The sequence below is a fragment of the Rhynchophorus ferrugineus genome, unplaced genomic scaffold, assembly GCF_030347505.1.
Source record: "Rhynchophorus ferrugineus isolate W39M unplaced genomic scaffold, kcgeb_rfMv2 rfM10, whole genome shotgun sequence".
In the NCBI taxonomy this organism is placed as follows: domain Eukaryota; kingdom Metazoa; phylum Arthropoda; class Insecta; order Coleoptera; family Curculionidae; genus Rhynchophorus; species Rhynchophorus ferrugineus.
Window position 1 is genome coordinate 9,627,509 of NW_027472589.1, and position 12,855 is coordinate 9,640,363.

The window sequence follows — 12,855 nt, forward strand, 5'->3', positions numbered from 1 at the left end:
CTTTAACCATTGTATTGTGTAGACGTCCAAACTTTATTATGGGTAAATATACGCCACAAGAACGAGCAGAAATAGTGGCAATATTTATTGAAAACAATCGTTCCATTATTCTAATCGTCCAGTGCCTCACAAAACCACAATTTATCGTTCACATGCGAATTTTCGACAGTACGGTACGACAACAGACAGTTCTCGTTCTAGAAGACAACGGACGTCTCTTAACGCTGAAAATGTGACTCTGGTGCGCGATAGTGTTGCAGAGTCTCCAGAAACATCGTAGATGTGGTTCCCAGTTACACATTTCTGCAAGCAGTTTAAAGCGAATTTTGAAAACTGATTTGAAAATGTTTCCGTGCAAAATTCAATTAATCCAAAAATTGTTATCGAGAATTCCTGATTAACGAGTTGAGTACAGTAATGCAATCCTAAGACTGTCTGGTGAAATTGAAGCTTTTTCGTCAAAATTGTTAAAGAGGGAGCCACGCCAATAAACAGAACAGTCGGTTTTGGAAACACAGACTCCTCAATTAATTCATGAAACATCATTGCATCCACTAAAAACAACTGTATGGTGTTGTGTACATGCTGGAAACATCATTGGTCCCTATTTTTTTTGAAAATGAGCAAGGTGTTGCGGTTACTGTTACTGCTGAACGGTACCAAGACATGATTAGAAATTTTCTTGTGCCTGAAATAAAAGAGGAAGGACTAGAAGACATGTGGTCTCAGCAAGATGGGCCACATCATACACAGCTCGTTCGACAATTCAATTATTGAATGACGTTTTTCCACGAAGACTAATTTTACAGCAAAGCCAGCCGGATCTCCAGATTTAACAGCACCAGACTTTTTCTTATGGGAATAAGCCCCAAACGATTCAACATTTTAAAGACGATATTCGTCACGAAATTGAAGAAATTCAGCCCCAGGTGTTGTAGGATGTCATGAAAAATGCTTTAAAAAGAAAAATGCCTTAGAAATTTGCATAGCGAATCGCCGTCACCATTTAGCCGATATAATATTTCAATCATAAAGAAAAAAATTTAAAGACCAAGTAAACTTTTCATGAAAACCAAACTTACTTATCTTTTCTTTGAGAAAAGTTATAGGCAATCAAAATGGTAGCAATACTTTTGCACCACATTGTGGTTTAAGCTATCCGAAGAAGACAGTTAATAGAGAAAAGTTAAAATAACGTATCGTATAAAACATTTTATTGCAATTAATGGAATAAAACAAACAAAAAAGCTAATCTAAGTAAGGCACACACACAAACTATATAATTAAGATATCATGTTGAATTAGCACACCTTGATACATTTTTTATCATTTTATCCAGATATTTTATTTGCCTGAATGCTGTAAAACTACGGATAATGGATCTTTTGTGAGTTTTCTTATGGGCTCTGATAATTATTCTATTTTGATAGTTATTTGTTCAATATCCAAAATTATTCTCCATATTTTCAAATCAAAAAAATCAGATCAGATTATCTAATGAATCTAATAGTTTTCCAGCTATTATCCTACGCTTCCTTTTTTAGGATATTGTTCTCCGTTGCCATATTTGTGACTATTTCAGCGTTTCTTTCGGAAACAATGAACCCACATGTTTATGGGTCATTTTTATAAGTAATACCTGCAAAAATAATACAACCATAAATTAAGTGTTCATAAAAATTCAACTTCGTCAGCTGTTGTAATTTTGTAATTTACACATCCAGCTGCATAAACTTGGTTTGTTTCATTTTTCAATCTTTCTCATTTCTTCTTTCATTTGCGCTCTAAGTTCTAGATTTTTCATTTACCTATTGTCTTGAGTGTTCTTAATAACACGGCTCTTATGTGCCTTTGTTGCTTGGTTCCCATACAGTACAATTACGTAGTACTATTTAACTAAAACATAACATTTTACTAATACCTTATACACTTATTTTTGTATTGTTTGCTGTTAATTTTCTCTATTAAACAATAAATAATATTCTCTCTCTTATTCTCCCAATTTCATAACCTACCTAGCTCCCTCGCGAGGGAATACTATTGATTTTTCCGAAATTCATCGAACAATCATCTCCACGCACTCACACAAACACATGCACTTGTGCCTTACAGCGTCGAAACAGCTGTGGCGAAGGTTATGTTTGTGTTAAATCGTTGGAATTAAAGGTCACAGGGCCACAGAAATGGAATGGCGGCCGATTGGCAGTGCGGCGTGAGGTAGGGGAGGGGAGACTGAGTTTCAATCGATAGGAAGGGTCGTGATTCAGCGAATCGCTCTCCGAAAACCAGAATCACTTTGCATAAATGACGTGTCACTGTTGTATTATATAAAGCAAAGAAAAATGTATCCATACTTACGCGTGTATTTCAGACTGACTCGCAAAGCTCATAGAAGAGTATGGAATTCAAAGAACGTACGAACGCTGTGACGCTATTCAACAACATAAATGATATATGAACAAAAAAACAATCATAGTTATATTCTAGTATCTAAGGAATATTCTATTTACACAATATTGAGATATTTACGATTTCTCACAGAAACTGAAACAAATGAGCATGACGCCAATGAGTGTCGAGTTAATCAAATACCTAAACTTTTAATTTCAACATTGTCCTGCTAGAACAACACCTGCCATCAATCAATATTACAATGCACTAAATGTAAATCTAATGACAATGGAGATTTTAATAAACGACATGGATAACACTCTATTTTGATAATATTTAATTCATCCACACTTATTTCTAACAGTTTATCTTGTTCACTGATGATGAAAATGAGTCTGAATCAAGAAAAAGTATAAAAAATCATCGAACAAAGGACAAATCGTACTACAAAAATGGTATCGAAAATTTGGAGGGTCGCTATAATCAGAGTATCACCCTTGAAGGGAATTATGTTGAATAAAAAAACTAATTTTGCCAAAAAAATATGTTTTAATATAGCAGGCCGAGGACTTTTCAATTGACCTGTTAATTGGGTATTTGAAGTAAAAATACACTAGATATGATAAACAACTCAATAAGATATTTGCTTGTACGATAACACTCGATCAAATATGGCAAAATAAGTTTAAAATGTGTTTAAGAAATATTTCACTAAGATATCCTACCTCATCAGTAATATTTTTGAAATTCAGAGCATGACCTATACACTCAGTATGTTCCGTATCACGATGAAGACGAAACTAGAATTGATTTAAGAAAATATTGCATTATTTCCTCTGCAGCCAGAAATTCGATCAATACTCGATATATAAAATTATTTTTTAATGAAGTTGCTTTTAAAAATTGTTTGCAAAATGATTAGAAATCAACTATAGTTTTTGGTTCGATCTTTAAATGTGAAGTTAATGCTGTTTTCTTCTACTGGAAGCATCATTTGGTTCTGACAGTTAATCTTATTCGAAAGACTTAGTATACTCAATTTTCATATTATCCTAACAATTTAAGAAGTATTATCTTAACAATAATATTCAATGTCCAAAACACCATTCTATTAATCAACAAAACTTACACCCTGAATAATTAAAGTGATTTATTTATCTTATACTAAGCAGTAAAAGGGATGTTTTAGTGTACCTACAATTTGGTGTATAAAACAGCCTATAGAAAAAGCTCCAGTAGTGGTATTTTGCTTTAAAATATCAAAACTATTAAGATCATTTAATTGGCCAACAAATTGTATATTTCGAATAATCCAAGTGATATTTATTCTTCTAATATTAAGCAATGAAAGGACTGGTTCAATATACCTACAATTTGTGGTCGAAAACAACCCATAGAAAAAGCTCCAGCAGTTATATTTTGCTTTGGCATGTCCAAACTATGAACTGCATTCGATTGATCAACAATACTTACATTACCAACGATACAAGTAATATTTACTGATCTAATATTAAGCAATGAAAGCACTGGTTCAATATACCTACAATTTGTGGTCGAAAACAACCCATAGAAAAAGCTCCAGCAGTTATATTTTGCTTTGGCATGCCCAAACTATGAACTGCATTCGATTAATCAACAATACTTACATTACCAACGATACAAGTAATATTTACTGATCTAATATTAAGCAATGAAAGCACTGGTTCAGTATACCTACAATTTGTGGTCGAAAACAACCCATAGAAAAAGCTCCAGCAGTGATATTTTGCTTTGGTATGTCAAAACTATGAACTGTATTCGATTGATCATTGATCATTCGATACAAGTAATATTTACTGATCTAATATTAAGCAATGAAAGCACTGGTTCAGTATACGTACAATTTATGGACGAAAATAACCCATAGAAAAAGCTCCAGCAGTGATGTTTTCTTTGTAATGTCAAAACTATAAACAGCATTCGGTTGATCAACAAAACCTACATTATCCACGATTCAAGTAATATTTGTTCATTTAATATTAGCAATAAAATTTGGTGTATAAAACAGTCCATAGAAAAAGCTGCAGCAGTGTTACTTTGCTTTGGAATGTCAAAACTATGAACAGCATTCGATTGATCAACAATACTTACATTACCAACGATCCAAGTAATATTTATTCATCTAATATTAAGCCATAAAAGGACTGGTTTAGTATACCTACAATTTGGTGTTCAAAACAAACCAAAGAGAGGCCGCATCAATGATGTTTTACTTTGGAATGTAAAAACTATGAACATCATTCGATTAACCAACAAAATTTATATCCTGAACGATCCAAGTGATATTTATTATACTGTACACCGCACAATTTCAAAAATATCTTATATCATCCAACTTCCTCTGTACATATCATAATTTCGCAAAAATATATGAACTGTGTAAGTTTCTTTGAAATAATATTGATCCTATATGGTAATGCTATAACAATGTATATGGAACCATTTTCACTGATATCCATGCTCATAACTATGCTGTATAGTGTAATATAAAACATATATATAATCAAAAACATCATATACAAATATATATCATGTAATAACGATATATGATATAGTATACATATGTGATATTGTAAGGTAAGGTCACAGCAGTTTCTCCTGCTACTAAAACCAAGCAAATTTATCGCATTTTTAAAAATTTGCACGAATGATGAATGGACCTGGCACAAACAAAATTATATCCGCATAAATACTGGAAGGGTAGAGAGCCAAATGCCATAAAGGTCACATTTCGCGAATTAAGTGCCATTTAAGTACTTTTAAGTGCTGGTAGAGTTTTCGGAATACCGAAGGAAAACCGCTCGTAAAGTATACGTTAACCGTATTGCGTATCCGATGATTTATGGGAATTTCAGACCGGTCACATTACGAGTTAATCGAACCAATATGTACAGGGATCCCAGCTAACTCTGGTTTATTTAGGGTTATGTTGTTTACGTGCTTTAACGTCGTATTTATGGTGAATTGCGAAGACATGTGGTATAACCGGCATGTGTCATCATCACGTCGACAAAAAAAAATCAATGACAATATTCTACATGTTGCCAATGATCATCAAGATTAGGCTTGGCCGTAAAGAAACTTGAATGAGACAAAACAGCCTCATCAGGGGAATCTTGATTTGGAATGTCAAAACAATGAACACTATCTATTGATCTACAAAAATACAGCCAGGACAATTCAAATGATACGCATTCATCCTAATATTAAGAAATGAAACGACTGGTTCAGTATACCTACAATTAGTTGTCGAAAACAGCCCACAGAAATATCTGCAGCAGTGGTATTTTGATTTGGAATGTCAAAACTATAAACACCATTCGATTGAACAAGAAAATTTACATCCTGAACGATCCAAGTGATATTTATTATATTGTACACCACAAAATTTCGAAACCGCCTTATCTCATCCAACTTCCTCTTTTCATATCACAATTTCTGAGAAACATGAACTGTATAAGTTACTGTCAAATAATAGTATCATACATGATTATGCTTTTAACACTGTATATAGAAATATATCCGCTGATACTCGTGCTCATAACTATGCTATATAATATAATATATATGTGCAAGGCTCACAAGTATATGGACAAAATATATATGATCAAAATCATCATAGTTAAACATATGTCATATAATAATGATATATGATATAGTATACATATGTGACCTTGAATTTTTCGCCTTGAATTCTTAGGTAAGGTCATGACAGTTTTTTCAGTTACTACAAATCGAGCAAATTTATGGCACTTTTTAAAAATTCGTCCACATGGACCTGACGCAAACTAAATTATAATCCGTCTAAATATTGGAAGGTAGAGAGCGAAAGGTCATAAAGGTCAGATTTCGCGAATTAAGTGCCTTTTAAGTACTTTGAAGTGCGAGGAGAGTTTTCGGAATACCGAAGGAAAACCGCTCGTAAAGTATACGTTAATCGTATTGCGTATCCGATGATTTATGGGGATTTCAGACCGGTCACATTACGAGTTAGTCGAACCAATATGTACAGGGATCCGAGCTAACTCTGGTTTGTTTAGAGTTATGTTGTTTACGTGCGTTAACGTTGTATTTATGGTGAATTGCGAAAACATGTGGTATAACCGGCATGTGTCATCATCACGTCGACAAATAAAAATCAATGACAATAGCCTACCTGTTGCCAATGATCATCAAGGCTAGGCTTGGCGGTGAAGAAGCCGGTATCGTGGATGTCCTGCAACTCCCTGAAGATGTCGACGCTCGGTAGAATATCCATGGCGAAGCCGTGAACGGGTAACAGCAGCCGTTACTACAGTTAACTTCAACGCACCAAAACAAACGGGGATATAGACCTCCTCAAAAAGAGAAGAACACTGAGCGCCGGACGAAGGCGATGGCAGCGGCCCAATCGCCGGCAAAAATAATAATAACAACGAACAAAATCAAACTGCAAAACAAAACTGCATCGGCATGATCACGGCGACACTTTCATTCGCTTTGGCACAAGAACAACATATCGTGGCGTTCAGAACGAGAGCCCGCGGGCGCGTAGGGAAACGGCTGGAGCCGCTACGGACCGGAAAACACAGATACTGGCCGGAAAATCTTCGGCTACGCGCGTCGACGGTGATTGGGAGAGTCGGATCCGGAGAAAAAATCACGAAAAACTGCAACAAACCGTCGGTCGGGATGAATGCTGCTGGTATGAGCTACGTATCGGGGGTGAGGGGGGTTTGAAATGCAGTTCTGCCGATTCCGTAGCCGGCAATCGCGGAATGACCCGAAAACACGCCGATCCTCTGTGTATGCGGCACTGACGGATTTCGAATAGAACTACGACCGTCGACGCTCGTCGCGCTGCAATGCGACGTTGCCGAATCGGACACCGACGCCGCTCAACTACCGATACAAACGCGATTCCCAAACTACCTCACCAAACAACATCTCCAATGTCTCGTTCCAATCACAACCGACAATTCTCTACTAAACCCTATCAGACTAGACCTGCAGGAGCGTCTTCCCACAAAACCCCGTGAAATTACGAACAACTCACGACGGAAACGCCGAATCGGCAGATGGTCGGAGAAAAATGACGATCCGGCAATGCCGCCCCCCGTCTCAAAAACAAAGCACGTTCTCGTCCGGGAAAAAACGCATGGCTAACTGCGCGATTTGACGGCGCGACACTGTCGCGCACGCGATCGAATCCGCCGCATGTGGCTCAGTGGCGGCGTACGTACCGTGTCTGTATCCCGCGACGTTGCCAATTTTTTCACCAATAAAATATCTAAAAGCTAATATTTATCCCGGCTGTACCCGTTTATTTAGAAACTAATAAGAACTTTATTTTATTTTATGTAGTTAAACTATACCTAAACATTTCATCCAAACTTTTAAGGACATAAATACTTGTATGTAATAATTTAAAAATTAGTAAGAATTAACATCAGACTTCTACATAACAATAATACTCTTATTCGACTTTGAATTATTTGAATTAAATGATTTAAATAAATACATGGAATTAAAATTCGAAATAAAAAGTACAGAAAAATTACAAAGAATACAAATCATTTTTGATTAATCAGCAATTTAAATTAAAATAAACATTGGGTATTCACAATATCATATTATTGAGCAAGTAATATTTTTATTTTTATTTTATTTATATCCTCCTGAAGAGTAATTGATGAAAAATTATTCCATAGGTATAGTTTTCATGTATGGTTAATATAATATGATTTTTGCACCCTTTTAGTTCTTTTTATAGCCTCTAGTATAACTAACTGAAAATATTTCGTTTATTAACCGCAAAATAAACATAATAAGATTTATCTAAATCTATTGAATCATCTATGTTTATAAAAACAAAAAATAAATAACTTATTTATAAAATAACATTATAAATACATACATCAGCATGCATCAGTTTCTAGTTTAAGATTAACCAAAAAAAATACTAAAATATTTTATGAAATTAAGCAGCTTGCATCATCTATAATAATTGATAGTAAGTATGATTGAACTGTTCTGGTAACATTACAGATATCTTTATTAACAGGGTTAACAGCATTGTAGCTAAATAAATGTTGTGAAATGCGCACTGCTGGATACCTTGAAATATTAACATTTTATTGATTACATAATGCAAAAACTAACGTGTGATAAGCAATTTTCAGTTTTAGATTAACGAAAACCAAAGTGTTAAAATTATATTATCTTAAAATGTATTATGTGGCTCTATCTGTAATAACTAATTGTAAGTATAATTGTATCCTAATAAAAGCATTACAGATTGCTTTATTAATCGGTGGTATCTGTAACCGTTAGACCATAGATGTCGCGAAATCCGGAAAGTTGTGAATCTTCACATACAAATATTTAGTTGATGTAAACTTATAAACAGACTGTGAAACTATAACAATCAATTTAAAAACTTTAGATAAAGCAGAAAAAATATCAAAGTATCAGACTAAAATAAAACATTTGACTCTATCTATAATAATTGCCAGTAAGTATATTTGAGCTGTAATGAACATATTACAGTTTTCTATATTAAAAGGCACTTAAAAAGCACTAGGGTGGTATAGATGTCGTTAACTCTGCACAGCTGGAAACCTTCAAATGTGATCAATTTGTTGATATAAAAATATAAACTGACGTGTAATTTTTCACAAAGTTTTTGTACATAATACACTGTTGGTATAATTTTCAACATGGTATACATTAAATCAGGTAAACGTCTATTGTTGTTTTTGGAACTGCTTCTTTGTTATCAGGAATTTTTCAGATGGTACAGTTAGCAGCAATCCACCCCTTCACAAGCAGTTTTTCAGGCTCATCGTGGGTGTATTTGCATTCGTAATCTTTTTGTATGACTAATATTAAACTGTATTTAGTTTTCAAACTATATAAAGCTTTATTTCAGCTTCAAATCTCTACTAGGATTTGATACTAGCGGTTATAGTACTGGTAGTACTTCAAATAGAAGTGGTGGTTCTTCATTGGGTGGTGGTAGTAGTGGTGGAGGAGGAGGAGGCAGTAGACCATTTGGGTAAATAAATGTAACACTTCTGTGGTTATTATCATGAATGTTATGGATTTTTAGACCTGGTGGTAGGCCAAACATTCGAACGATGGGGGACATTAATCCACCTACAGTAAGAGGAGGAGGATGCCCAGGTGGAGGCTGTGGAATGTAATCATGTCAAATTTGTCTAATTAAAGATATGTATTTTGTTGTAATTTGTAATTTTATAATGTAATTAAATTACTTGTTTTAATTTGGACATTCATAGGTTTATATTTGTTTTCTTTTTACTGTGGTAACCACCTGAATATATTTATTAAAAAAAAACAATTTTTGTTTATTGTAATTTATTCATTGCATTAATATTGATTTAATTTGACAATATAACAGATAATAATTAATTCTAACAACAAATATTACTTTATTTAAATAGTAAGTAACAATTTTTAACTTATAATATGGCACGATGATTATTTTAGAATATCCAGTGGTAACACCACAATGGGATCATTTTCTATGGGTCTGTCTGAATACAAGGATAATGTTCTCTCAACTAAGTCGAATATTCCTGAAATCAGATATGTTATTACTTAATTGATGGTGAAATAATGTGTCTTCCTTACCGACACAGATAGTTTTAACATGATCCCCAATCTGAGAACGAAACACTCTGTGTTTATTGTGTTGGATATCGCTGAGCATCCGCTTCAAATCTTCCTTGTTCTTTGGTTTTTTGTATTCTTCGAATGTCTTCAAGCGGGCTATGCTACTGTCTAACATTCGTTCATTGGATTCGGACTCTTTGAGTCGTAAATACCTATTATATAAGATTATTTATTCCTGTCGTACTAATACTATTATTATAGGCTTTTATATTAAGATATTTATTTCTATGTAAGCTGAGTTGACTATATACATAATTGTTAAAATGAGATATTTAAAAATTCGACAAGGTGTTTGAATGTTATTATGAAGTTCAGTTTTTCGTATCGTATGAGTTAAAAAAAGATTCTGACTTCAGTAGGAAAGAATTTAAATTTTCCAAACCTAGGGAATTAGTGATAAATATTGAAAATAATATTTCCTTACGAATTCACGTGATAGATACATTCTTGAGGACTAATGGTAAGGATATTCAATCGAGACTCGTTGGAATCGTCTAGCGGTGGTGCTATCTCTGCGTTGTGGAACACTCGGTCTCCTTCCTGCTTCAAGAACGTCATATTGACCGAACAGCCATCAGCTACCCCACACCCAGTATCACGAAGTATCTGCTGGGCCTCCACAAAATTCTTGGCAGCTAGTAAGGCTCTCGTAATGAAATATCTAGCTAAATATAATTATATATGAATAAATACTGGAACCAAATGAAATTTTAGCTGAAAAGTCCCCGGTCAATTAATAGTGACTCAAGAATTAGTTTTACTTATGATTTGATTAGTTTTTGGAAGATGGTAGATGGCAAGGTAATTTTGGCATTAAAAATAAAAAAATTAGTATTTAAATTAATTAATTAATATTGAAAATTATGAAAAATATGTTTTTTTTTTTGGAAAAAGTAAGTTTTGTTTCTAATAATAGCCTATTTTTTTCACCTTCGGTTACTTTTGATATAAAAATGAGTTCTAATTTGATTTTCATTCAACAATTCTCGTACACCAGTACTTTATAATTAAAATTTTATTAAATCTTAGACCATTAAGACTTGAGAGAGTTTCTCTGCCACAATTTTCAACAAGGAAACGATGATTGAAATTATTCACTATTAGTATTTGATAACTTACGAATTTTGCCAGGTCGTAGGTTCTTGCTACTGAGGGTATTGATGGAGAAGACCAGACCATGATGATTGTAACTCATGGTATATCCTGGAAGATGTCCCGCATAGCACAGTGAGGTAAATTTCTCTTCTTTGACGCCCCATTTACCCTGGGGTTCCTCGGATATGATGTGGGCACTTACGAAATAGTAATGGTTCATGGTACACGCTAAAGCATCTTCGGTATGACCAAGAAGTTCCTAAAATAACACTTAAATGAATGGAGTACAAATAAAGTTTAAATAAGATAATTATTAGATATTAAACCATTTAGTTCTTGCTACAACCAACTATTCCCGATGAACCAGCTATTGTTAAGCATCAGTTTCACCATTTCAGTGAGTAGCAAATAGCCTATAAATTAGTTTTAAAGGATTTTTTTTAATTTGACATTTATGGATTTAATGTATTTTATTCGAAGTATTATACATTAATAGCTTTTTCCCATCATTCGAACAATTTACGTATTCCATCTCGAATGAGCGATATATCTTTTGAGGCTATCCATAAATCGGCCCATTATTTGGTGTCGTCATAAGAAATGAAGAGCTGATCAGGCAGGTTGGAGCAATAGCATCAGAAGAAGCAAGATCTGGAGAATAGGGCGGGTAGTGTAGCACTACCTATTTTAATGTTTCCCAATATATTTTCCCCGATTTTGTAACATGTGGTCGAGCGTTGTCATGGTGAAGAACAACATTGTTGTGTCTTTGCTCGCACTTCGGCAGTTTTTCGTGCAGTGTCCGACACAAACGCATCAATTGTAATCGATAGTGATCTCCGTTGAGCAACTAAGCAAGTATCTGAAACAATTGTTGAGTGGGTTCGGGATATCAGAGAGATTTTGTAACATCTGCCTTTTTAACAGGTCAATTGAAAAGTCCCCAGCCCTACACATAGATGGCGCACATATAATTATATAATTATTCCTGTTCTCAGATCTCAAGAGAATGTTCGCTGGGAAAAAATGTTCGTCGAATGAAGACGTGATCGCCTAAACGGAGGCCTATTTTGAAGCAAAGGAAAAATCTTAGTGAGGGTCGCTATAATTAGTGTATCACCCTTGAAAGGAATTATGTTGAATAAAAAAAACTAATTTTGCGAAAAAATGTGTTTTACTATGGTAGGCCGGGGACTTTTCAATCGACTTGTTATAGCTTTATGACGGTATTTTGGGTTTCCCTGGCAGAACATTTTATTGCCACTGCCTGGCCCCTAGTTTACTTGGGAAAGAAAAAAAGCCCTTATTAGTGGACTATTGGTTCCAAGAAAAGGTGACCTTCAGCTACTGTATAGTTTCAGAGTAGGTGTGACATACACACCACCTTAAATAGGGCGAACCTAGAGGTTCGCAAGCTTTCTTCAAAATCTAGGTAACCCCACTGCCCCAAATGACCTTAAGCGTACTGCCAAAAGCATAATGGAGAAAAAAACGAACACAATATTGGACATTGCCTTTACAAATCCGGAAAAGGCGAGCTTCTCGCTAATTCATTCGAGAACCAAATAAATCAACTAATGCTTTCTTGTCTACTAAACTGTATATTTGAAGGGACAATACTGTATGTTAATGTTAAGACTGAAGTGGCATTTT

At 34.4% G+C, this 12,855-nt stretch overlaps 3 protein-coding genes across 4 annotated transcripts in view; 1 reads left to right on the forward strand and 2 right to left on the reverse strand.

Annotated features, from left to right (window-relative positions):
• Window positions 1-7,227, reverse strand: part of LOC143203554 (Krueppel-like factor 6) — a 696,440-nt gene extending 689,213 nt beyond the window's left edge. The window contains exon 1 of the mRNA XM_076415754.1: window positions 6,587-7,227. Coding sequence (XP_076271869.1) covers window positions 6,587-6,688 — 102 coding nt within the window. The 5' untranslated portion in view covers window positions 6,689-7,227. The remainder of the gene's footprint in view (window positions 1-6,586) is intronic.
• Window positions 7,228-8,997: 1,770 nt separating this feature from the next.
• Window positions 8,998-9,701, forward strand: LOC143203557 (uncharacterized). The gene is made up of 4 exons (XM_076415764.1): window positions 8,998-9,147; window positions 9,203-9,284; window positions 9,341-9,466; window positions 9,521-9,701. Exons 1-4 carry the CDS (start codon window positions 9,129-9,131, stop codon window positions 9,612-9,614), a joined length of 321 nt encoding a protein of 106 aa, XP_076271879.1. The 5' UTR covers window positions 8,998-9,128; the 3' UTR covers window positions 9,615-9,701.
• A 71-nt stretch (window positions 9,702-9,772) lies between these two features.
• The window catches only part of tan (C45 family peptidase tan), a 28,530-nt gene continuing 25,447 nt past the window's right edge, over window positions 9,773-12,855 (reverse strand). For both annotated transcript variants that reach the window (XM_076415761.1, XM_076415762.1), the window contains exons 4-7: window positions 11,227-11,461; window positions 10,532-10,772; window positions 10,066-10,259; window positions 9,773-10,010 (exon numbers count right to left, since the gene is read on the reverse strand). In XM_076415761.1, coding sequence (XP_076271876.1) covers window positions 9,913-10,010; window positions 10,066-10,259; window positions 10,532-10,772; window positions 11,227-11,461 — 768 coding nt within the window. In that variant the 3' untranslated portion in view covers window positions 9,773-9,912. The remainder of the gene's footprint in view (window positions 10,011-10,065; window positions 10,260-10,531; window positions 10,773-11,226; window positions 11,462-12,855) is intronic.

Excerpts from the sequence above, each read along its gene's own strand:
- LOC143203557 (XM_076415764.1), top strand. Across the intron at positions 9,285-9,340 it reads TTTGCATTCGTAATCTTTTT|CTTCAAATCTCTACTAGGAT; the intron begins GTATGACTAATA and ends GCTTTATTTCAG. Across the intron at positions 9,467-9,520 it reads GGAGGCAGTAGACCATTTGG|ACCTGGTGGTAGGCCAAACA; the intron begins GTAAATAAATGT and ends ATGGATTTTTAG.